The 25910-nt window shown below is 40.2% G+C and overlaps 1 protein-coding gene and 1 long non-coding RNA gene across 6 annotated transcripts; one reads left to right on the top strand and one right to left on the bottom strand.

Annotated features, from left to right (window-relative positions):
• On the bottom strand, positions 1-25068 carry rdh1 (retinol dehydrogenase 1). Of its 4 annotated transcripts, none has more exons than XM_087266206.1 (5): positions 25010-25068; positions 14198-14537; positions 12629-12887; positions 10082-10245; positions 1-364 (listed from the first exon to the last, which is right to left on the bottom strand). In XM_087266206.1, the coding sequence occupies exons 1-5, from the start codon at positions 25010-25012 to the stop codon at positions 147-149; spliced, it is 984 nt and encodes a 327-aa protein (XP_087122332.1). In that variant the 5' UTR covers positions 25013-25068; the 3' UTR covers positions 1-146.
• On the top strand, positions 16288-23698 carry LOC147842440 (uncharacterized). 2 transcript variants are annotated; one of them, XR_015500072.1, is made up of 6 exons: positions 16288-16348; positions 16446-16828; positions 17134-17233; positions 18979-19145; positions 19244-23476; positions 23574-23698. It is a non-coding gene; the product is annotated as an uncharacterized LOC147842440 (long non-coding RNA). The 2 variants fall into 2 exon arrangements; XR_015500073.1 differs by lacking the exon at positions 23574-23698 and having other exon boundaries at positions 17161-17233; positions 18394-19145; positions 19244-22184.
• Positions 25069-25910: the final 842 nt, after the last annotated feature.

The following is a 25910-nucleotide window of genomic DNA, read 5'->3' on the forward strand; positions in this document are numbered from 1 at the left end:
TAAACATCTATTTTTCTTTTAATGAAATGTATGAATTGTTCAGAATACAGCATTTAATACAAGAAATGAGGTAAATCTTATGTCGTACTAACTTCAACTGCTTGATAGCTGAAAGTTTGCACACAGATTGACTGCTCTGCTGCTCTTCAGAGTGGTTTTGAAGAAGGCACCAGGGCATTAGTGATGATGTCCACTACCCACGTGGGCAGATAGGACAGCGGGATCCACAGGAACTTTGCGTCCCAGCCGGCGGCATAACGCGTTCGAGGATGACGTGCAGAAAGCGCGTGCCGCATACATGACGTCACTTTGGAGAGGTCGCTGCTGGCCAACATCTTGTGGGAGAACTCCAGTACTTTCAGATCTGACAAACACACAAAACTGCATCATTATAGTCAATACAGCATCTAAACAGGGATTAAAGTGAAGCGGAAGTTGCAAAATATCGTCTTTGTTTTCAGTAAAAGAAATGATTTCAAAGAGCCCAGCAGACACACAACATTATAAGACATTAATATTAGGTTAGATTTAGGTCATGATGTCAGGTGACCAAAATTCAATGTCTAGCCAGCGTCTAAGGACAACGTTATTTTAATGTTCAATAAAGAAGTTGATATTTGGTTGATTTTAGGTTGTGTTGGAAAGTGACCAAAATCCAATGTCTAATAGATGTCGTAGTCATAACGTCCACACAATGTAGACGTGTAACATGATTAGATGTTGATATTTGGTTGATTTTAGGTTGTGTTAGAAAGTGACCAAAATCCAACGTCTAATAGATGTCGTAGTCATAACGTCCACACAATGTCAAGGTGTAACATGACTAGATGTTGATTTTAGGTTGTGTTGGAAAGTGACCAAAATCCAATGTCTAATAGATGTCGTAGTCATAACGTCCACACAACGTCAAGGTGTAAAATGATTAGATGTTGATATTTGGTTGATTTTAGGTTGTGTTAGAAAGGGACCAAAATCCAACGTCTAATAGATGTCGTAGTCATAACGTCCACACACAATGTCAAGGTGTAACATGATTAGATGTTGATTTTAGGTTGTGATGGAAAGTGACCAAAATCCCATGTCTAATAGATGTTGTAGTCATAATGTCCACACAACGTAAACGTGTAACATGATTAGATGTTGATATTTGGTTGATTTTAAGTTGTGTTAGAAAGTGACCAAAATCCAACGTCTAATAGATGTCGTAGTCATAACGTCCACACAATGTCAAGGTGTAACATCATTAGATGTTGATTTTAGGTTGTGTTGGAAAGTGACCAAAATCACGTCTAATAGATGTCGTAGTCATAACGTCCACACAATGTAAACGTGTAACATGATTAGACGTTGATATTTGGTTGATTTTAGGTTGTGTTGGAAAGTGACCAAAACCAATGTCTAATAGATGTCGTAGTCATAACGTCCACACAATGTCAAGATGTAACATTAGATGTTTATATTTGGTTGATTTTAGGTTGTGTTGGAAATTGACCAAAATCCAGTATCTAATAGATGTCATAGTCATAACGTCCACACAACGTCAAGATGTTACATGATTAGACGTTGATATTTGATTTTTTTTTTATGTTTGACGTCAGACATTGATGTCAGTCTGACCTTGGATTCTGACGTAAACCCGATTTTTATTTCAAAATAAAATGTAATGTCCCCACGACGTTGGGGTACAATGTCAATATGATGTCATGTTGTCGTCCTGTGCCTGCAGGGTGGTTTTAGATTTGAAGTAAATTTGGCCAGAATTTTCATTTTTGATTGAACTAACCCTTAAAACCCCCTTACTAAAGTCTGTGTGAACCTGAAGTTGCAGAGACTTTTATTTCAATATGTTGATGAACTTCTAACCGTAACAGAAAGCCCCCTACTCAATATTCTGTTGCGCATCATTCCATTATAGCGAAGCAACAATTGTTGCTGGAGGGGATACAGCCGAGACAGGAAATTAAGAATAATTATTTATACCACTAAATTGAATTAATTGTATTTTAAATAAATAATTAGATAATATATATATATTTTTTGTATAATATATATATAGTACTTTATTTACAGATACAGATTACATATTACACAGTTACAGAATAATAATCATGAAGACACCTTTTTACACCCTATTCTCTCTCCCATCAACCCATTCGCTTAAAAATTAATAAAATAAATAAATAAACAAACAAACGAGAACAAAAAAAACTAACAAAAAAAGGATATATTTAAATCAGGTAAAAAGTGTAACCCAGGTCTGTTTAGACCATGATACTCCCCTACTCCCTCTAAGCTTGTTGTTGGAGTAGCAGCCTGCCAACATGTACATTGTACTTCAGGAAGTTATTAAAAGGTCTCCAGATATCTTCAAACACATTTTGTTTCTTTTTGACAATGTATCTGATCTTTTCCATTGACACGTGTGACGCCATTTCTTTAATTCCCTTTACCTTTCTAGGTTCATTTTATATTTTTCCAATTAAGAGCAATAATAAGTTTAGCTTGTAAAACACACGTCTATGAATCTGACCTCTTTGCTTTGTGAGACAGGGCTGACAGGATATATACCCAGGATAAATTTCTTTAGATCCAGTAGTAATTCCTTTTGATAAATTTGGTCAATTTTTTCAATAACACCTTGCCAAAAGGGTTTCACTTTCACACATTCCCATATACAGTGATAAAGTCTACCTCTTACCTCATTACACTTTATACAGGTATCTGGAATATTATCGGTAAACTTGTGTAATATAGCAAGAGTTATGTATGTTCGCATTAACCATTTGTACTGCACGGATTTCAGCCTTGATTGTTTGTATCCGAGCTTTCTTACATGCCTCATTCCAATCCTCTAGAGATATTTCAAAACTCCTCCACTGTTTATAAAAGAATTAAAATCCTTTTCGGATTCCCTTAAAATGAAAATGTTTGCTGTGTCCCAATTCGCATAGTTATACTACGCCCTAAAAGTATGTACTCGTTTTGAGAAGGAAAAATATGTACTCTTGAGTGTGTAACAGAAGCGTATTCTGGCTTTGGGACGTACTACTTCTTACACAGATTGTTGTGTTGCTTAGTTATGAGCCCTGTCAATCGTCCACACATCATCAACGTTTCTGGCATATTTAATTTCCTACCTTACTGGAGAAGCAGCAGCAGAATAATCTGCCATTCACGAGTCATTCATGCAGAAAAATCTTCTCAGGTCTTTGGATAATTATGCATTCTGAAGTTAATGGCCAAACACGTCTTTATAAAGATTCACGTTGTTGTTGCAGATGAAATAGAACACAGAAAACGCAACTTAAATATTTTCCAGAGGGCTAGATATTAATTAAGTCATACAAACATCTTTACAGAAGCCTCTACTTGATGGTTGGACTAGTGAGTCCATCATGTTTGTAGTTTATTTACACTTTTCACCCATGTTTTTAGTTCTAATCTAATTCATGTCCAACGTATAACATACTGTGGGCAAGATCAGCGGTTAGAGTATGTACTGTTCTACACTTGAAGTTTTTAACGGAAATAGTAAACCATCCTGGAACATCTGGCATACTCTTTTCAACATACTACGATTTGGCACATATGGAATTCTAATTTCAAATACTTTTAAGGACGCTTAGTACACAATTTGGGATGCAGCATAAGAATGCCATGATGTTTAACGTATTTGTATTTTGGCCCGTTTCCACTGAGTGGTTCAATTCGGTGTGCTTTTCCTCTGTCAAAAGCAGGGGTCACCAAACTTGTTCCTGGAGGGCCGGTGTCCTGCAGATTTAGCTCCAACCCTAATCAAACACACCTGAACAAGCTAATCAAGGTCTTGCTAGGTATACTTGAAACACCCAGGCAGGTGTGTTAAGGCAAGTTGGAGCTAAACCTTGGAGGGACACCGGCCCTCCAGGACCGAGATTGGTGACCCGTGGTCAAAAGATACCTAGAAGCAAACCGTACCAGACCACCTTCCTTTGCAAAGGGTACTTAGCAAAACAAATGGGAACCAAAAGGTAGAGCAAGACACGCAACTGAACGCTATTGGTATTCAGACATATGTCACTTTCTCGTGCAACAAGCCAGAAGAATGAAAACAAAGGAACCGCCATTTTTGAATACACAGCCGAAACCTTACATTGTAATAATATACACATATAATAATGAGCCATGATCGACCTGAGCTCAAACAAACCTTGTCATCTTCTTGATGAGCAACCACAATGCCAAGAAGAAGAGCTGAACTACCCTGTGCTCCATTGCGTTTTTACAAGGCCGTCTAAAGCGCAAGCAGTTTTTCTTTCTTGCATACGCGAGACACGCGTTACTATTTTAAATAAAAAACTTCTTGAGCTGATGATGATAATAACGTGCGTGATTATTGAAGTGCTTCTGACATCGGATCCTTTCAGAAATGGACAAACGCGAGAGTGAAGTGTGAAAAAAACTAAAGAGAAGCTGGAAAAAATAGAGCAAATGATTCTCTCAGCAACCTAAAAGATGAACAAACTGACATGTTTAACTATTATCATCACCTTTTGGACTACTATGGAGTTACTTTCTAACAGAGGTTACATGTGCTGCTGAAGATTAAAGATACAGATGAGAGGATTGACTGTAGGCTATATGTTGTGTGCTTTTGAACCCAAATAAGGATGCTGTGTGCAGATTTTCTGTTATTGGTAACATATCAGAGACTGTTAGGGTCTGTATGTGTTCATATGTTGCATTTATTATTTTATATAATCGCAGATGTTACAGTAGGTTGTTTTACACTATCATTGATCTGCAGTTATAATCAAACCATGATCATAGAAAGATTAGTAATGAACATTCATACACAAGTATTTACGTGTATAAAGTATCTGTTTTGTGAGAAGAGCCTCGGATATGTGAACGACCTCTCCAGCTTTGTTGACATTTCCTTGAACGTCAACTGAATCTACACCGTACTTTGTCCCGGCTGGGCCAGTTGGCTTTTCTGTGAATAGTTTGCATGTTCTCCTGTGTTGGTGTGGGTTTCCTCCGGGTGCTCCATTTTCCCTCACAGTCCAAAGACATGTGCTATAGGTGAATTGAATAAGCAAAATTGGCCATAGTATATGAGTGTGTATGTAAACTTCCCAGTCCTGGGTTGCAGCTGGTAGGGCATCCGCAGTGTAAAACATATGCAAGATAAGTTAGCAGTTTATTCTGCTGTGGTGACCCCTGATAAATAAAGGTACTAAGCTGAATGAGTAAATGAAACGTATGAATTGTTCAAAATACAACATTCATTTTAAGAAATGAGGTGAATCTGATGTCAAACTAACTTGAACTGCTTGATGGTTCATTTGTGAGATTGTGGGACTTACAAATATGGAAATACCGTAATATATACAGTAAAATAGACCTTTGTTTAATTGCATTTATAATGACTCCATGTTGCAAAAAGCAATCGAATTGTTCAATCCAAAACAGCACACTTGAGCACAAATTGACTGCTCTGCTGCTCTTCAGAGTGGTTTTGGAGAAGGCACCAGGGCATTAGTGAAGATGTCCACTACACACGTGGGCAGATACGACAGCGGGATCCACAGGAACTTTGCGTCCCAGCCGGCGGCGTAACGTGTTCGAGGATGACGTGCAGAAAGTGCGTGCCGCATGCATGACGACACTTTGGAAAGGTCACTGCTGGCCAGCATCCTCATGGAGAACTCTTGCACTTTCAGATCTGACAAACACACAAAACGGCTTCATTACAGTCTGTACAACATCTGAACGGGGATTAAAGTGAACTAGAAGTCGAAACGGAATATTGAGTAGGTGGTGTGGCTTTTTTTTGCTCATCAATCGCTCAAAACAAAGCAACGGTTTTTGCTAGAAGGAATACAGCTGAGGCTGGAAATTAATAAGAATTATTTATATTGTTTATTATATTACACAAAGGCAGCTAAATAGTTAGAACTGTCGCCTCACAGCAAGAAGGTTGCTGGTTTGAGTCAAAGACGGGTCAGTTGGTGTTTCTGTGTGTAGTTTGCATGTTGTTCCTGTGTTGGCGTGGGTTTCCTCCGGGAGCTGCGGTTTCCTACACAGTCCATCCCCTCCATGAACCGCCACCTTAACGTGGTGGAGGGGTTTGAGTGCCTGAGTGATCCTAAGAGCTATGTTGTCGGGGACTAATGCCCCTGGTAGGGTCTCCCAAGGCAAAAAGGTCTTAGGTGACAGGTCAGACTAAGTGCGGTTCAAAAACTCCCTTTGAGTACAACAACAGTAAGGACCGTGACATCGCCCTGTATGGCGCACCCTTGAGCAAGGCATGGGGTTGGGGCTCATATACGAGTGCCTGGTAACCGGGTTTTATCCCAAGGAACTGGCTGGGTTGAGCCCGAAGGAATGACGTATGACCATCCACCTGCAGGAGCCATAAGGGGCTGGTGCATTGTGTAACAAGTGGTGGTTGAAGGTTAGGATCACGACAACATGATTGTCAAGCACAGAAACTAACTCTTGGGACATGGAATGTCACCTCAATGTGAGAGAAGGAGCCCGAGCTTGTGCAGGAGGTGGAACGGCACTGACTAAATATAATTGGGCTCACTTCCACGCACAGCTGGGACTCTGAAACTCAACTTTAGAAGGGCTGGACTTTCTTCTACTCTGGAGTTGAAAACGGTGAGAGGCGGCAGGCTGGTGTGGGCTTGCTTATAGCTCCCAAGCTTAGCCGCCATGTGTTGAAGTTTTTCCCAGTGAACGAGAGGGTCGCCTCCCTGCGCCTTCAGGTTGGGGATAGGTCTCTCGCTGTGGATTGTGCCTACGGGTCAAACACCAGTGCAGAGTGACCAGCCTTCTTGGAGTCCTTGGGAGGGTTGCTGAAAGGTGTTAAAACTGAGGACTCTGTTGTTCTACCGGGGGACTTCAAGGTCCACTTGGGTAATGACAGTGATACCTGGAGATTTGGGATTGGGAGGAATGGCCTCCCTTATCTGAATCCGAGTGGGGTTCTGTTTATTGGAATTCTGTGCTAATGTCCATAACAATCACCATGTTCGCGCATAAGGGTGTCTATCAGTGCACATGGCACCAGGACACCCTAGGGTGAAGGTTGATGATCGACTTTGTGGTTGTATCATCTGATCTCCGACCTTTTGTCTTGGATAATTAGGTAAAATAACAGGCAGAGCTGTCAACTAATCACCACCTGGTCATGAGTTGGATCCGCTGGCAGGGGGGTAAGCTGGACAGACCTGGCAGGCCCAAACGTATTGTGAGGGTCCTCTGGGAACATCTGGCTGAACCTCAGGTCAGAGGGACTTTTAACTCTTACCTTTGGAAGAGCTTTGACCATATCTTGACGAAGGCAGAAGACAGAGAGACCGAGTGGTCCATGTTCTTCGACTCCATTGTTGATGCAGCTGTGGGGAGCTGTGGCTGTATGGTCTGTGCTGCATGTCGAGGCAGCAATCCACGAACCTGGTGGTGGGCACTGGAAGTAAGCGATGCTCTCTAGCTGATAGAGTCCTGCAGTGCTTGGTTGGCTTGCAGGACTCCCGAGGCAGCAACAGCAGTAATGTGGCCTATGTGCTGGTCTGTTGTGGAAAATAATGAGCTGAGCCGAAAGGCAAAGCTTTCGATTTACCAGTTAATCTAGATTCCTACTCTCACCTATGGTCATGAGCTTTGGGTCATGACCAAAAGGACAAGATCTCGGATACAAACAGCCAAAATGAGTTTCCTTCATGGTGTGGCAGGGTGCAACCTTATGGATAGGGTAACAAGCTCTGTCACCAGGGAGGAGAGCCGCTTCTCCTCCAGAAGAGGAGAGAAGTCAGCTGAGGTGGCTCGAGCATCTGTCTGGAATGTCTCCAGGATGCCTTCAAAGGGAAGTGTTCTATTTTTTGTTTCTGCAAACAACCAGAGGTTGCTGTACACACTTTTTGATGATCTCAAATTTCTCTCTCACATTCTCTTCTTGTATAAATCCACCAGAGGGCACAATATACACTTCAGCTAACAAGGCCAGCATGCTGTAGACTGACTCACCAACACACCCACCCACCCCCTTCTCTAAAAACCAATCAGTAGTGCTTTCAAAAGCAATCTAGAAAAAGAAAAGCCATTCCAGCTGTGTGATTTTACAATGTTTTCAGCCTGTTGTTTATTTTAATTTTTTATTCTTTGGTTTTCCCTAGTTTTTGGAACCATTCTTTGCTGGACTCAAACCCCGCTGTAACTCCACTCTGCATTCCAAGTCAACTGAGCAAACTGGTGACACGAGAAAAGCCATCTATACAGAGGTAAGCGTTCAGCTAGTAGCACTAAAAGGAACAGAAGCAGCATCATTAATGGCCACTAAGTGAAATGACTTAATGGGACTAGTGGCAGTCCTTCTCTGATGATGTCAGTTTGACAAATTCAGCCACAATATTCTTAACAACCTTCAAAACCTTCAAAAGCCTGGTTTGCAAAATAATTACATTTTCTACCCCACAAGTCTTATTTCTCATGTAGTTAATAACTAAAGCTATACTACGTGACCTTACATTGTTTCCATGTCACTTCTCGCGTGTGTTTGGTTGTTTGGTCGGACCGAGAAAAAGTTGTTAGCAATTCCTCCTATTGTAAAGTCATGTAGTGTGAAACCCCCTGTCGCCGATCCATCTTGCAGTGTAAACACAGCAGCGGCCGAACACTAGCCCAGATAGTCATGCAGTGTAAAAACATCTGTGATATGAGTACTTTAAAAATCGTGCAGTCTGAACTCGGCATAACTCCTTTTCACAAAAAAAAAAAAAAAAACATCCAAAAAACAATTCAATTGAGCATAAAGCTTTTTTTTTTTTTTTTTTTAAAGAAATAAGATATTTATAATCTAAATATTGGCTTTTCCATCACTGATTGATTTCTCATGCACATTATCACATTGTGATGGAATCCCAGGTATGACAGAACTTTTTTGGGTGAACTTTCCCGTTAATATATTTAAAGGGTCACGAAACACCAAAACACATTTTTTGAGCTGTTGACAGTCATATATGTGTCCCACACTGCTAAAAACACTATTAGGACACATATATCTCACTAAAAAGTGAAAATTGGTTTTTGCGTTATTTCGAGCAAATTCGTACTTCCGGTTTGAAACAAATTTTTGAAGCTGCGTCATGGCAGCGTGTATTCCAGCATGTGGACTGGACGTCTGTACCAAGGCGTCCCGTATTACGTCTCTGAGTGCGTTGCGTTCATTCATGAGTATGGCTTGGTTCAAACCAATCAGCGCGCTCTATTATGAATGCGCTGCAACTTCATTAATATGCATGCTAGCTTTCTTAGACTATACCTGAAACAGTGTTCAGACGGCAGAGAGACAACACACGTCGTGTTGCCAAAAGTTGTGGGAAAAGAATAAGAATTGTTTGGAGATACGGGTCGCTAGTGTTGCTTTCGTAATGTGAAGGTTTTGTTTTCATTTTCTCTCTATGTGAGCACTGCTGACCTCCTGAGTGCATCTGAGTTACAGAGAAATGCAGAGGCTTTTTCTCTTATACGACATGCGGTATCAAACATCCCAGCGTCTTTAAACACACTGTCTCCTCTGCGTGTGTGTTTGTTTGTACTCTGTCAGAAGCGCGTGCACAAATGGCAACTCCCATTTTTATTCAAACCCTGCCCATTTTTAATCAAACCCTGCCCATTTTTATTCAAACCCTGCTCATTTTTAATCAAACCCTGCCCATTTTTATTCAAACCCTGCCCATTTTTAATCAAACCCTGCCCATTTTTATTCAAACCCTGCCCATTTTTAATCAAACCCTGCCCATTTTTAATCAAACCCTGCCCATTTTTATTCAAACCCTGCCCATTTTTCCTCCCCCAACACTCCCACCCAAACAGAGCTAGACACACCCACTTTCCTGACTTTTTCCAAACTAGAGGTGTGAAAACATCCTGCTGAAATGGAGGGGGGGTTATGGCCCTTTAAAAATGTCTGAAATGAGATGACTGTCATATTTTCTTGGATTAGCACAGTTTGCATGAACTACTCTTCTAACTGAATACATGATGTTTACATTTATGAATTTGCATTACTCCATCATCTGATTGTACTCACATTCCTGCAGGTAGGAGTCTCCGTAGTCTCTTCTGACCTGTTCTGGAAGATTACTCCAGCGTTTCTTCAGGTCGTCTTCAATCAGACCCAGATCTGTGACTTGCGTCTTGAAGAAACCTGGTTCAATGATGCTCACCTTAACTCCAAAGTGGACCATATCCCTCCTGAACACAGTGAGAGAAGAAAAACATGATTTATTTGACATTATTAAGATTATTTTGAACACAAATGGGGCGGCATGGTGGCTCAGTGGTTAATACTGAGCTTCACAGCAAGAAGGTCGCTGGTTTGAGTCCCGGCTGAGTCATTTGGCAATTCTGGGTGGAGTTTGGATGTTCTCACCATGTTCACGTGGGTTGCTTCCGGGTGTTCCGGTTTCCCCCACAGTCCAAAGACGTGCGCTATAGGTGAATTGGATTAACTAAATTGGCTGTAGTTTATGAGTGTGTGTGGATGTTTCCCAGTACTGGGTTGCGGCTTGAAGGGTTCAAGAGTTTCAAGGTGAATTTCAGAAAACATTATTGTAGTGACTTGTGAAGTCTCTCATGTTGTTTTAGAAATATGAAACAATGTTTTTTTCAACAAGGCAGTTCATTCCACAGGGGCGAGCCCTGATAATTAAGGGACTAGATTTTTAATAAACAATTTTACTCTGTTACTTTTAAATTAGTATGTATTTTAAGTTGAATTCCCAGAAAAAGCTTGAGCTGATCAAATCCATGCTGAAAAATCTGTCTTAAACCAGCCTAGGTTGGTTGGCTGGTTTTAGCTGATTGACCAGGCTGGTTTTAGAGGGGTTTTGGCCATTTCCAGACTGGTTTCCAGCCATTTCAGCCTGGTTTTAGCTGGTCAGTCTGGAAAATGACCAGCTTAAAGCAACTAAAACCAGCTTGACCAGCCAGATTTAAGCTGGATACAGCTGGTTTTGACTGGACTGCCAGCCTGGTTAGGCTGGTCAAGCTGGTACAAACCATATGTGTTATTATGCAAATACTGGATCAATTTAAGCCAAGGATTATCAACTGGTGGGCTGCAGCCCACTATTGGGCCTCAGCAATCCTGCAGGTGGGCAGCGAGATTAAAATGAGCTTAAATACTATATTATAATTATTTGATTTCATTATTAAATGTCGTATTAAAATGATCGAAGTAATAGCATTTCCCGTTTTCTGTGATTGAATAAGCTAATTCGGACTCTGTGCAAAAACAGCCTCACTGTTAATTACAGACAGGTGGCTAAATTTGCAACCGATGCGTGTAAACTAAGACTACGTTCTCAGTTGTATAAATCAAACTGTCATGCAAATGTAAGTGTAACGATGATTAGAGTTATAATAACCAGATCACTCTTGACTCACCTCTGCGACTCGTACTTTATCAGAGTTGCACAAGTCCATTAATTCACAAACTATGCGTGCTCTCTTTGTGTGAACACTTTATAATATCCGCATAGTTGTTCAAAGTAACGTCTTGTGAGGATTTTAGAACTGACGCACGTCCGTACAGCAGGATCTATCGAGACTCTGTGGTTTTTCAGTAGTGAACAGCAGTTAGCTGTTCCTGTCAGCGAACTCTAATAAATGTCCTATAATAATGTCCAGCTACAAACCAAACCGCCTCTGTGTTTCAACAGATTTAGGGTGTTTTTACTGTATTTTACATTTATTTTTAATGTATATGAAATGTAGATCAATAGATGAATAGTGGTCAGCCTAATTCAAAGCAGCAGCAGTTTTTTTTTACAAATACTCTGCAGTTGTAAAAAAAAAATAACTGAAATAAAGAATTCATGAACCTGTCTGTGCTTTTTTTTACATATTAAAATATATTATTGTATTTTACATATATATATATATATATATATATATATATATATATATATATATATATATATTTTTTTTTTTTATATATATATATAAAATGATTTAGAAAAATAAAATAATAATAGAAGTCAAAATAAATGTTTTGCTAATAAATAAAGCCTTAAAGTAAGCATTTTCTATAAACAATCAGTTTGGGCCACTTTGCAACACAGTGAACAGCGAAAGTTTGCCTTTCGTGTTTGACACATTTGTGTGCGTATGAATGAAAGTAGGGGGGAAAGTCCAGTGTGAACGCGGCTTAATTAAATTCAAAAAATAATCAGTGCAAGTGAATCCACTGAGGAAAAAAAAAAAAAACAGTTCGCTTTGCTAATTTTCAATCAAGATTTGTCCATCTGACCAATGGCAGTCCTTCTCTGATAATAGCATTTTTGGATTGGCTGCAATATTCTCAGCCACGCCCCTCCAAATTAATATTTAATTAGCTTCAAGTGAAAAACGAGAGGAGGAGTGCAAAAATAAGCCCCGCCCACCAACTCAATATTCAGCTTCAGTTGTAAATACGTCATGATACTGAAACAAAAGCCAGTACTATTTTACGTTTTTTTAAAAGATCTAATTTAAAAAGCATGATAAATAACCTTTTGAATGCACAATACACAATCTTGTTGTCCCTTCATGTTTTGAATTGAAGTATATTTTTCTTTTAGACGCCTACACACACCTCAGGCTGTCAGAGAAGGCCTCAACGCCAAATTTGGACAGGCAGTATCCTCCGCCAATGATTGAGAGTCTGCCCAGAATACTGGCCACATTCACCACTCGACCCTGGGCCTTCTTCAGCAGAGGAAGAAACTTGAGTGTCACTGCGATCACACCAGTCAGATTCACATCCAGAACCTTCTTGAAGTCATGAAGCTGCATCCAGTCCATCGGCCCGATGGGCACAGAGACCCCCGCGTTATTCACCAAACCCCACAGGCCTGACATGCAAAAAAAAAAAAAAAAAAAAAAACAATCACGCAGAAAATCACTAAAGTATAAATATGAATACATGTTAGGTATATTATATTGAAAGTGACATATTTTATCTCTTCAATAAGCTTCTGTCAAAGTCATTTCTATGCTAATGTACTTAAAAATAGCTAAATCTGTGCAGAAAAACTTCTCTACTGAAAATTCAACCAATCAGAGAGTTGCTGTGAGCAAAGTTCAACATAAGAAATATTTAGCTCCGCCCTCTCCTTTTAAGCACAGTAAATGACATAACGCCCGATTTACACGGGGCTTCATCGTCAACGCTGGACAGATGGCGTGGCTGAAGTTGGGGCTGACGCGATCATCATAGCAGTGTCAGCCAATAAAATTTGTCCGCAATCCCGGAAACACGAAGAGCTTTTGTTAGCTGAAAACTGAATAATTTTGAGATTTTTGTCAGCCAATGACTGGGTGAGACCACTTCCACGTACTGTATGACACTGGTCATATGTATTTGTTTCCATGACCCACGAGGTTTGTTGCATGTTTCTATCACATTGCTGTTGGGCCGATGCAGTAAAGCTGTTGGTTTGCAGCAAGCATTTTTGTCGGGAGAGCTGTACGAGAATTGGAGTATGGTGGACTTTTGTCAGCTGAGTTCATTACCATTCAGACACATCGCCTATATCCTTGCTGCTGGGTTTGCACATTATTGAAATAGACAAGGCAAGAGACCTGCTGCACTGCTATCCACTGTGTCTGCATTCAGACCCGGGAATTGAGGAGGAGAGAAGCCCTCCTCATTTAACATGATTATCTTTATAATGATAAATTGTGGTTATGTGTATATGAAATTACGAATAACATCTATTAGGGATTTATTTCTTTGCATTGTAACTTTGTAACTATAAAATCACGCTTCTCCTCACAGTTTGTCTCTCATTTTGTGAGCCAGTTGTCTGCTTCCCTCTGCTTCCCGCCTGCTCTGTCGGCCACACCCACTCCTCCCTCTGCTTGCAGAGCTCCACCCCCATCATTAAGCATTTTTTGAAAAAATTCTGAGGTAGACTTAAACTAAAAGAGGAGGGTTTCACAACCCTTCAAATGTCTTTGTCTTATACTCAAAGGAAGGCTTTGAAGCCAAACACGTTGGTATATTCAATATTTAAAATGTTTATCACAAGTAGTGCTAGAATCCTGTTTTTTTCTTATGATTTTTTCTTTGAGACAATCACACATCTGAAAACCCCCACCGACTCAGAAACGCCCACTTAATGCTTTGTAGACACCTCTCACTCACCCAAGTGGCACTCACCTTTCCCGCCAGTCTCTCTGCGCACGTACTCCAATGCGCGATCGATGCTCGTGCTGTCGGTGACATTGAGCTGGAGCGTTTTCAGTCTGGGCGAAGCGGTGGCACGCAGTTTGGAGGCTCCGGTTTCGGTAAGACAAGCAGCGATTACGAGAAAACCCTGCCGGTCGAGCTGCCGTGCCACAAGGTTTCCAAAGCCGCTGTCGCATCCCGTTATCAGGACATGTTTCTCATGGATGCCGGAGATTTGACGGGAGTCTCTGAAGAACCAGACAGCAGCGATGAGGGCAATAACGGCTAGTGAACACCAGCAGGAGCACAGCAGATCAGCACAGCAGAACACCTGCGGTCATGGAGGAACATGGGCTCAATATACATGCTAACACATAGGATTTTCACTGGCAGACAATAAAGAGTGGTTTTTATTAGCATTGATTGTGCAATAAAAAAACTTCAGTTTAAAGTCTGTGTGAAATTATAATTTAAAATGTTTATTCTGCTAGCTCACGTTGTTATTTTTTAGGTGAACAATTAATATGTGCAAGGTAATCCACTGAAGATACACAAAGAATGTTTGGTAATCTGACCATTTGCTTACTTGCATTTGGATGACGTAAGGCACTATAAATAGAGTTGATGTTAACAGAGGTTCAGGAGCAGGACCACGCCCCAATTTGCCATCTCATCCAATCACCTACTCCCTAAACCAGGGGTCACCAATCTCGGTCGGTGTCCCTCCAGGGTTTAGCTCCAACTTGCCTTAACACACCTGCCTGGGTGTTTCAAGTATACCTAGTAAGACCTTGATTAGCTTGTTCAGTTGTGTTTGGTTAGGGTTGGAGCTAAAATCTGCAGGACACCGGCCCTCCAGGAACAAGTTTGGTGACCCCTGCCCTAAACTAATTTAAGGTAGATCAGCCCTCTAGCACTGTACGTCTAGTTCTCTCAAACCCACCCACTGGCCCACCTTCTATTTGCTTGTTTCTCATTATCAATCTATAGAACTCTCTCCTCCCTAGGTTGAATTTGTGGGTTTCATAATCACCAATATATTACGGAGACTGTACCCCCATTCTGAGTCTCTGGGCATCATCGTAGAATGCTTAATAAATCTAGCTACTCGTTTGTTATTCTCTTATTCCCATTCCCCTTCATCCCACTGTTTCTTTACCATCCCTCCTCCTCCATCCCTCTTCATCCCTATAATGGTCCATGCTGGTGAACTAGGCCCCTCTTACAGATACTTTGTTATTGTAACCCCCACCGGTCCTACACCACCCAGCCCGCTCTGAGCTGGGATCGAACCAGCGACCTTCCGCATGGGAGTCGGTTGCTGTAACTAGGAGGCTTAAAGCCCATGCAGACAATCACACATTATTTAGGGGTGTGGTGCAAGATCATTAAACATTTTATACATTAAACACACATCAGCAAAAATAAGAAAATAAGAAAAAATAAGAAACTGTTGAATGTTAGTAAGTTATGTTGTGCAATACAGGTACGGTGATGATAGCTCCTTGGCTTTTTAGCTAAATTTTTTTGTTTGTTTATACATAATATACAATAGTTTTAATGTTGTAATGTTCGTGTGGGACCAGCTTGTAGCACAAGATAAGTGATAAGTGAGGGAAAATCATTGTATTCATAAAAAGTTTAGCAGCCGCCATAGGTAACTGATGTCTGATGTTTCTACAAATCTTCAGGCTTGCTCTAGCACTTTTGGAAACCTTCTGTTTTTTAAAATTTAAATTGGAGTCAATTATTATACATAAATATTTAAAATGATCAACTATATTACTTCTCATTCATTCATTTTCTTGTCGGCTTAGTCCCTTTATTAATCCAGGGTCGCCACAGTGGAATGAACCGCCAACTTATCCAGCAAGTTTTTACGCAGCAGATGTCCTTCCAGCCGCAACCCATATCTGGGAAACATCCACACACACATTCACACACAATTTATGTAACTGCCCATGATTTAATGTACTCGCTTTGCTTGCCCTAATTGGAGTCACCACAGGAGGGCGCTCTAGACTAATAGGATTTAAGTGAGACAAAGCAGAGTAAGAGCAATTCACGTTTGTTCATGAGCTAACAGGTACAGCTCGGAAGAATGCCTTGAGCTTTTAGTGTCCCTTCGGCAAGCAGAGCGAGGTATGTTTTGTTTATTGTTTGATTTATTTGGAAAATGTTAGATGTTTTGTAAATGTTTGTTGTTTATTTTTCTATGTTGTTTGTTTGTTTTCTCTAGTTTTACGGTGCTTTGGTGCTTTTGGTGCCTTTGGTCTTTTGATGCTTCTGTGTATACAACAAAGAACTGAGACGATGATTTATGTGATGAACTTTATTGCATCCAAGTAAACCTTTTTAAATGCACCCGTCAAAAACTCTCTGCCTATTCTTTGAAAGCTGAAGGGCTGCTACAGTAAAACTCGCTGCTACACATGGCGTTTGCATCACGTTGGTGATTCATCACATGAGTGTCATGTTACAAGCCTTCATCTCGTCTGTGGCACTGCATGGTATATACAACAGACTGAATCTACACTAGGACGGCGACTTTACACGGTTAACTGGGAAAACTCTTCATGAAAGACTGAAAGGTGACTGCAAACAAACGTTGTGGACTCAGAGGTACAAGAAAAGGAAAAATATTTATCTATTTATTACTTTTGGGATAATTGCAATTTTTAAAGAAAAAAAAAGGATTTATATTTGTATGCTTTGTTGAATTTGTATGCAGTAATTGAAGTTTGAGAATGAGGAGTGACTAATGATTTAAGTGCTCATGTTTCAAGGTGTTTGTGTAATGTTGGGCTTATATTCATGATGCATGTATTAGACAAATGTTTGCAATTTTAAAGTGCTTAAAGTCTTAAGAGTTTATACTGTTGTTGCACATGTGATTTTGACTTATTACCTTTGCTATAATATTTTAGGTGTTTAAATTTGTCTGATGTAAGCAGGTTGCTGATTTAAGTTGTAGACAGACAAAATGGACGACACAGCGGAGCAAATGGCGGCACAAGCAAGTCAAAGGTCAGTTCTTGATAAAGATCTGAATAGTACAACAGAAATGCAACAGGTTAGATCAAGATCAAGCTCTCGAAAAAGAAATCCCACAGAAAAGGGTTTAGAAATGCAAAAACAAGAGACAAAAAAGCACGAGAAAGCCTTTAATAAAGCTTATACTTCCTGGAAGCAGACAGCTAAAGAAATTAGATGTAAATTAAAAGCCTTATGCACATGTGAAGAGCTTGAGCAAATTTTGAAAGACATTCAAACTAGTCAGGATGTTGTCAACCAACATTATGCCCCATTTCTGCGTAATCAAACTGCTACTCCAGAGATTGTAAGAAGAGTAGATGTTTGTTCCATATTGAGTACAGAAATTTGTGATTTGGTGAGCAAACGAATAGAAACTGTTGATGTCATTCAAAAAAGGGAAGTAGTTAAAGAGAGAGTTAGGCAGATATTGAACAAAGAGGAGTATGAGTCTATATTTGGTTGTACCAATACAGAGACCATTATCTCAGTATCGTCACAGACTGTAGAAAGTTTGTCAGCTGTCTCAGAAACTTCCTCTGAAGCTTCAAGTAAACGAGCTGATGCAGAGGCAGAACTTGCGGCTAAAGTAGAGCAGAAAAGGGCCATTCAAGAAATTTCCAATCAGCAAGCTCGACTAGTTAAACTGCAGAATGACTGGAAGCTGGAAGAAGCAAGAATGTTAGCGGATATTAAACAGAAAGAAATTGAAATTCGCTCCAAGTTAGAAGAAGAAAAAGCAAAATTGCAATTGTTACAAGCGGAAAAAGATGTCAACGTAGCTGCAGCTCGAGTGAAAGCTTATAACAATGCAGAAAGTTGTCTTGAAGAGAGCAGTTTGGAAGACGACGAGACCGGAAATGTCATTTATCCTGAACGAAGAAAAGCTTCTAACAAACCTCAACGTAATCCTGTGATAAATCCAGTACCTTCACAAACATTTCAAGAAGAAAGTAAAACTAAAGAGACTGAGAATTTAGCTCAAGCATTAGTGAACTCCTTAAGTATAAGTCGTTTACCTGTTCCAGAACCAACCACTTTTAATGGTGATCCTCTGAAGTTTATTGAATGGAAAATGTCCTTCACAGCACTCATTGATTGTAAATCCATCCCAGCAAGTGAGAAAATGTTCTATTTAAAAACCTATCTTGCAGGAGAAGCTCGTAAGGCCGTAGAAGGATTCTTTTATAAGAACTCAGATGATACATATCAGGGTGCTTGGAGAGTCTTGGAGGAGAGGTATGGAAACCCATTCATTATTCAGCGTGCTTTTCGAGAGAGACTCATGAAATGGCCCAAGGTGGGAGTAAACGATCCATTTTCCTTGAGAGAGTTCAGTGATTTCTTGCAAGGTTGTGTTGAAGCTATTCCACAAGTCAAAGGTTTGTCCATCTTGAATGATTGCGAGGAAAATTACAAGTTGCTTAAGAAGTTACCAGAATGGATTGTCCGTAAATGGAACAGAATTGTTGTTGAAGAGTTGGATATGACAGGAGACTATCCAAGTTTTAAGCAATTTGCTGAATTCTTGAAGAAGGAATCAAAGATAGCTTGCAACCCTTTCACTTCTCCACTGCTAGTCAGTTCAAAGGTTCCAGATGAAAAGTATCTGAAAAGAGCAAAAGCTTTCAATATTAAGGCTCAAGTAAAAGATTCAAGACCAGAATTCAAGGTAACATCACCATGTTCTGTGTGTAAGAGTGAAATGCATAGTATCGTCAAATGTCCTATCTTTGCAGAGAAGCCCATGGATGATAAAAGATCTTTCATTCGTGAAAATCACATGTGTTTTGGATGCTTGAGAAGAGGGCATATTTTTAGGGACTGTAGGAGACGGCATATTTGTGGAACATGTGGACTGCGTCATCCAACTTGTCTGCACGAAGATAAACGCAAACATTCAGAGGTATCCCAAGCAGATATTACATCAGAAGCATATACAAGTCAAGAGGGCCAAAGGGCAATGTCTTATGCAGTAACACAACATGTCTCTGCTACTTCTAGTATTGTTCCAGTGTTTATCTCCACAGTAGAAGAGCCACAAAATGAGATCCTTACCTATGCCTTACTCGATACACAAAGTGACACAAGCTTTATTTTGAAGGATTTTATTGATGAGCTGCAAGTGAGCAGTCAAGCGGTGAAGCTGAAACTCAGTACTATGACAACTACAGACACGATTACTTCAAGTAACAAGGTTAGTGGTCTGCGAATCCGAGGACTTCAAGGTGGGAAATGTATCCAAATACCTCAAGTGTATACGTGTGATTTCATTCCTGTGGATAAAGCTCACATTCCAACGAAGAAAACTGCATTATGCTGGTCTCATCTTAAGCACATAGCCAATGAAATGCCACCACTTCAGAGTTGTGATATAGGACTATTGATTGGATATGACTGCCCTTCAGCGTTGGCTCCCCTAGAGGTCATAATTGGTAAGGAAAATGAGCCTTTTGCACAGAAAACTGCTCTGGGCTGGAGCATTATCGGTCTTTGTAATCCCCACTTGGACAGACAAGGAAGTCAAAGTTTTGTTCATCGAGTGTCTGTGAAAGAAATGAGAGTTCCAACAGCTAATGATGTCTTGAAAGTTTTGGAGTGTGACTTTAATGAGAAAAGTTATGAAGACAAATATGTGTCACAGGAAGATGTCCGCTTTATTCGTTATCTCAGTGATAACATCAAGCATAAAGAAGATGGACATTTTCAGTTACCTCTTCCTTTCAAGAGCAGCAATCCACCTTCACTCCCTAACAACAAGAGGCTGGCTTTATTACGTCTGCAGCATTTAGGTAAGAAGTTAAGGTCAAATCAACAGTACCATGAGAATTACAAGATTTTTATGGAAGAAATGCTCAACAAGGGAGATGCAGAGATTGCTCCAGTAATACCTGATAAAGAAACAGCTTGGTATATACCACATCATGGAGTTTACCACCCTCACAAGCCAGACAAGTTAAGAGTAGTATTTGATTGCTCATCAAAATTCTGTGGCATATCTCTTAACGATACTCTTCTTACTGGTCCAGATTTGATTAATTCTCTGGTGGGAGTACTTTGTAGATTCAGGAAGGAAGCCGTTGCTGTGACATGTGACATCGAAAAGATGTTTCATCAATTTCATGTCCCCCCTGAAGAGAGAGATTATTTAAGATTCCTATGGTGGAAGAATGGGGATTTGAAAGAAGAGCCCATTGAATATAGAATGACTGTGCATCTTTTTGGTGCAGCTTCATCTCCTGGGTGTGCGAACTTTGGCCTGAAGTATCTCGCAGAGAAGTACAAATCTGAGTATTCTGAAGCCTCTTCATTTGTGAATAATAACTTTTATGTGGATGATGGCTTAATTTCAGTTCCATCTATACAGGAAGCTAAAGATTTGATTGCAGAAGCTAAAACCCTGTGCAAGCTTGGAGGGTTACGTCTCCATAAGTTTAACTCAAATGAGAAAGAAGTCTTGCGCTGTGTGGATTCGTCAGAGTGGGCGGTTTCTTCTAAGCCACTAAATTTGACTTCTGAATCATCTGGGCATGTTCTTGGCATACAGTGGTCTACAAAGGATGACACATTCAGTTTCAACACTCAACTTAAAGATCAGCCTGCAACACGTCGAGGTATCTTGTCAATTGTATCTTCCTTATACGATCCCATTGGATTTGTTGCTCCTTTCCTTTTGAAGGGAAAGTGCATTTTGCAGGAGCTCTGTCAGAGAAATATGGAATGGGACGATTCTCTCCCTGATGACTTAATTCCACGGTGGGAGGAGTGGAAAAATAGTCTCCAGGACTTGAAAGATTTTACTGTTCCAAGATGTTACTATCCTTCGTCCTTTAGTAAGATTGTGTTGACAGAGTTGCATCATTTCTCAGATGCAAGCAACCTTGGTTATGGTGCATGTTCCTACTTAAGAGTCAAGAGTGACAAAAATGAAGTGCATTGTTGCCTAGTAATGGCCAAGGCTCGAGTGGCACCTATAAAAATCAAGAGTATTCCAAGACTGGAATTGGCTGCTGCGGTGGTTTCTGCTAGACTGAGTGTTTTGCTAAAAGCTGAACTGCAAATGATGATCGATCAAGAGTTCTTTTGGTCTGATTCTCAAGTTGTTCTTGCATATCTCAACAATGAAGCAAGAAGGTTTCACGTGTTTGTCGCTAATCGTGTTCAATTGATCAAGGAAATTACAAATACAAGCCAGTGGTATCATGTCAACACCTCTCAAAATCCTGCTGACCATGCCTCTAGAGGTTTACTCATTTCAGAGTTGAGATCTACTAACTGGATGACTGGACCTACATTTTTATGGGACCAAGAAGTGTGTCCAGCTCCAAACACTTCAACTAAATTACTAGTAGGAGATCCTGAAGTCAAACTTGTACAGGTACGGCTGACTAAAAGTAGTGATACTGCTAACTTCCTTGATCGATTTGGCCACTTCTCTTCCCTGAGAACTCTAATCAATGTTGTTGCTCGAATAAAAAGGCTAGCATTAAGGAAGAAATGTCTTAAGGATATTGTCACCGTTGAAGAACGCAAGTGTGCATTACAGGCTGTGATTAAGCTTATTCAAGAACGAGCCTTCTCCCAAGAAATCCAAACAATCCAAGGAGGTAAGGCTCTTCAGAAGTCCAGTTCACTTTTCCACCTGGATCCCATCTTGAAAAATGGTCTTCGTGTTGGAGGAAGGTTGAAAGGATCATCTCTTAGCGAAGAGGTTAAACATCCATTAATTTTGCCCAAAGAGAGCCACATTACCAACCTTATTCTAAAACACTATCACAGCAAAATTTGCCATCAAGGAAGGTCCCAAACGCTTATGGAACTCAGGACACATGGATTTTGGATTATTGGTGGCAGTAAGTCGGTTGCTAAGTTAATCTACAATTGCGTTCAATGTCGGAAACTCAGGCGACCAGTGGAGGAACAACAAATGGCAGAACTTCCAAAAGAACGTACTGAAGCCTCTTCCCCGTTCTGCTACACGGGTATGGATTGTTTTGGTCCATTTATTATAAAAAAGGGACGAAAGGAGTACAAAAGGTACGGCCTTCTTTTCACTTGCCTTTCATCACGAGCAGTCCACATTGAAATGCTTGAAGACCTATCAACAGACATGTTCATTAATGCCTTGAGATGTTTCATAAGTCTGCGAGGAGCTGTTCGTCAACTTTATTGCGACTGTGGTACAAACTTTGTAGGAGCTAGAAATGAATTCAAACAGGCTCTTAAGGAATGCGATGTCAAAACACTGAAGAGATATCTTGCGGAAAATCAGTGTGAGTTTATCTTTAATGCTGCCTCAGCTAGTCACTCAGGAGGTGTCTGGGAACGCCAAATTAGGACTGTGCGTAATGTGCTGAATTCTACTCTTTCTTTGTGCCCTGGTAGACTGGATGACTCTTCTCTAAGAACATTGTTTTATGAAGCGATGGCTATTGTTAATAGTCGACCATTAACTGTGGATGGAATAAACGACCCAAAATCACTAGAACCTTTAACTCCTAATCATCTTGTTTTAATGAAATCCGAGACTGCTCTTCCTCCCCCAGGGAAGTTTCTAAAGGAAGACGTGTATGCTACAAAAAGGTGGCGCAGGGTTCAGTACTTGATTGAACAGTTTTGGAGTCGTTGGAAAAGGGAATATCTCCTGAATATATCCACAAGACAGAAGTGGCACGTACCTCGACGTAATCTTAAAGTAAATGACATTGTAATCATTAAAGATGACATGCTTCCTAGAAACAAATGGCAGTTAGGTAGGGTTGTTGAGGTTTTTCCAGGTAACGATGGCCTTGTTAGACGCGTTAAAGTTCAAACAGGAGAACAAAAACAGAAAACGGGGTTGGGGCACCGTTCTTCACATTCAGTTATTGAGCGACCAATCCAAAAATTGGTTGTTATAGTTGAGAGTGATTAGTTGCAACTTTCTTGCATCAGACAAATAATGTTAATTTTGTATGTGGATTTATTTTGTGAGTTAAATTTGAAGTTAAAATCATGTATGATATTTGTTTTGTTTGTTTGATTCATACCATGATTTGGTGGGAGTGTAACTGCCCATGATTTAATGTACTCGCTTTGCTTGCCCTAATTGGAGTCACCACAGGAGGGCGCTCTAGACTAATAGGATTTAAGTGAGACAAAGCAGAGTAAGAGCAATTCACGTTTGTTCATGAGCTAACAGGTACAGCTCGGAAGAATGCCTTGAGCTTTTAGTGTCCCTTCGGCAAGCAGAGCGAGGTATGTTTTGTTTATTGTTTGATTTATTTGGAAAATGTTAGATGTTTTGTAAATGTTTGTTGTTTATTTTTCTATGTTGTTTGTTTGTTTTCTCTAGTTTTACGGTGCTTTGGTGCTTTTGGTGCCTTTGGTCTTTTGATGCTTCTGTGTATACAACAAAGAACTGAGACGATGATTTATGTGATGAACTTTATTGCATCCAAGTAAACCTTTTTAAATGCACCCGTCAAAAACTCTCTGCCTATTCTTTGAAAGCTGAAGGGCTGCTACAATTTAGCCTACCCAATTTACCTGTACTGCATGTCTTTGGACTGTGGGGGAAACCAGACCACCCGGAGGAAACCCACGCGAAGGCAGGGAGAACACGCAAACTCCACACAGAAACGCCAACTGAGCCGAGGTTCGAACCAGCTACCTTCTTGCTGTGAGGCGACATCACTACCTACTGCGCCACTGCCTCGCCACCTATATTACTTCTCCATTAACTAAAATATCTGTATGCTCCTCATTTTTTTCTTAACTGGAAAAAAAGCATTCCCACAGTTTTACTTACATTAAGACATGAACAACAGTCTGAAACTTTCTTGATATTATCATAGTTATTGTCTTTGTGTGTGTGTGTAAGATCGGATTTTGTATGTTTGTTATTGAATTTCATTTTAGCCTCTCTTCATTGGCTTCCTGTTCATTTTAAAATTCAATTCAAAAGATTATTCTTTGTTTTTAAAGCTCTTAATGGTCAAGCCTCGTTATATCTTGCAGATCTTCTGACTCCCTCTTAAGGGCTTTGTTTACTATCTCTCAGTCTCGTTTAAAAAGCAAGAGTGATTGGAATTTTCCAGTTGTTCCCCTCAGAATAGTTTCTGGTCATCTTTAAAAACAATACTGAAAGCCTATCTTTATGTTCAAACTTTTTAATTGTTGTATTTTTGTATCGGTGTCTCGCAGTTTGTTTTATTTACCTCACCCCATCATTCACTTGTTCAGCATTGTGGCTAGCTAAAGGCTGTATAAACTTTACTTGTATAATTTATTGCAACGGCATTCATTTTAATCTTGCATTTACACCAGAAATACTGTACAGAGACTGTCCCAGCAATGACTTTTGGAGTTATAAATGCACGCTGTATACAGAAACTAAATCGTGCTAAATTAAACGTGATTGTAAACAAATCATTCCCATAATCACTAGGGGGCGTCCACACTACTACTGGGTGCTCCCTCAGACCAGTCAATGAAGTACTGCACACAAAACTACTATCATACATTTAAAAAAAACAGACATATATTCATTAACACTGGAGCTGTGCATCGACGGATTTGCTATTCAGTGTTTGGACTTTCAGCAGGGAAAATTAAACCACACTTGAACTGAACTTCAACTTTGAAAACTGGACTGATCAATTTACTAGAACTGACACAAAGTGCTATAGAAATACATATGAATTTAGTTGGACATATTAATATCCGTCCTGTTCTATGCATTTGATAAAAGAAAGACAAAGATGATATATCCAGCACTGAATGTCCTACCATGTCTGGTGCAGGGTTGAGCTCCTCCACTGCAGATCTTCAGCTCTGCAATCTCGAATGCAGAGCTCAGGGGCCGCAGGTTGATCTCGGGGTCAAAGAGCCCTTCATAAACGTCACTGCACTTGTGTAATAAACTCTGTTTATTGTTGGCCTTCAGCTGACAAACCTTTAGACTGTCGTGATTTACTGTAGCTGTAATGGTGTTGTTCTGCTGTGTTTTTGTCTAGTATAAATCTGTCTAATGGAGTATTTACTTGACTTGAAAATTAGATTATCTTGGTCAAAACAAAGTAAGCTTTTTGCTTAAAACAAGAAAAACTTCTCTCAATGGGCTCAGCAAAAATAAACCTTTATACCCCGAAATCAAGTACTGTATGATTCATAAAATGCAATCATTTACCAATGATGAATTTTCCAACAAGTAAATATCAATTTATTTTGAAAATGTATGATATTTTTTATTCCCTTGTGCTGGGTTGTGACAGAAAGGGCATCCGCTGTGTAAAAGCAATGCTGGAATAGTTGGCGGTTCATTGCGCTGTGGAGACCTCTGATAAATAAAGGGGTAAGATTGGGTAAGATAAACTGTCTGTAGTGTTTGTGTGTAAATGAGAGTGTGTATGGTGTTTCCCAGTCATTGGTTGCAGCTGGAAGGGCATCCGCTGCCTAAAAAATATGCTGGATAAGTTGGTGGTTCAGGCAGCATGGTGGTGCAGTGGTAAGCACAATCACCTCAAAGGGAGAAGGTTGCTGCTTCGAGTCCCGGATGGGTCAGCTGGCATTTCTGTGTGGAGTTTGCATGTTCTCCCTGTGTTGATGTGGGTTTCCTTCGGGTGCTCCGCTTTCCCCCACAGTCCAAAGACATGTGCTATAGGTGAATTGAATAAACTAAATTGGCTAT

Source organism: Danio rerio, chromosome 9 (genome assembly GCF_052040795.2).
Source record: "Danio rerio strain M-AB ecotype USA chromosome 9, GRCz13ab, whole genome shotgun sequence".
In the NCBI taxonomy this organism is placed as follows: domain Eukaryota; kingdom Metazoa; phylum Chordata; class Actinopteri; order Cypriniformes; family Danionidae; genus Danio; species Danio rerio.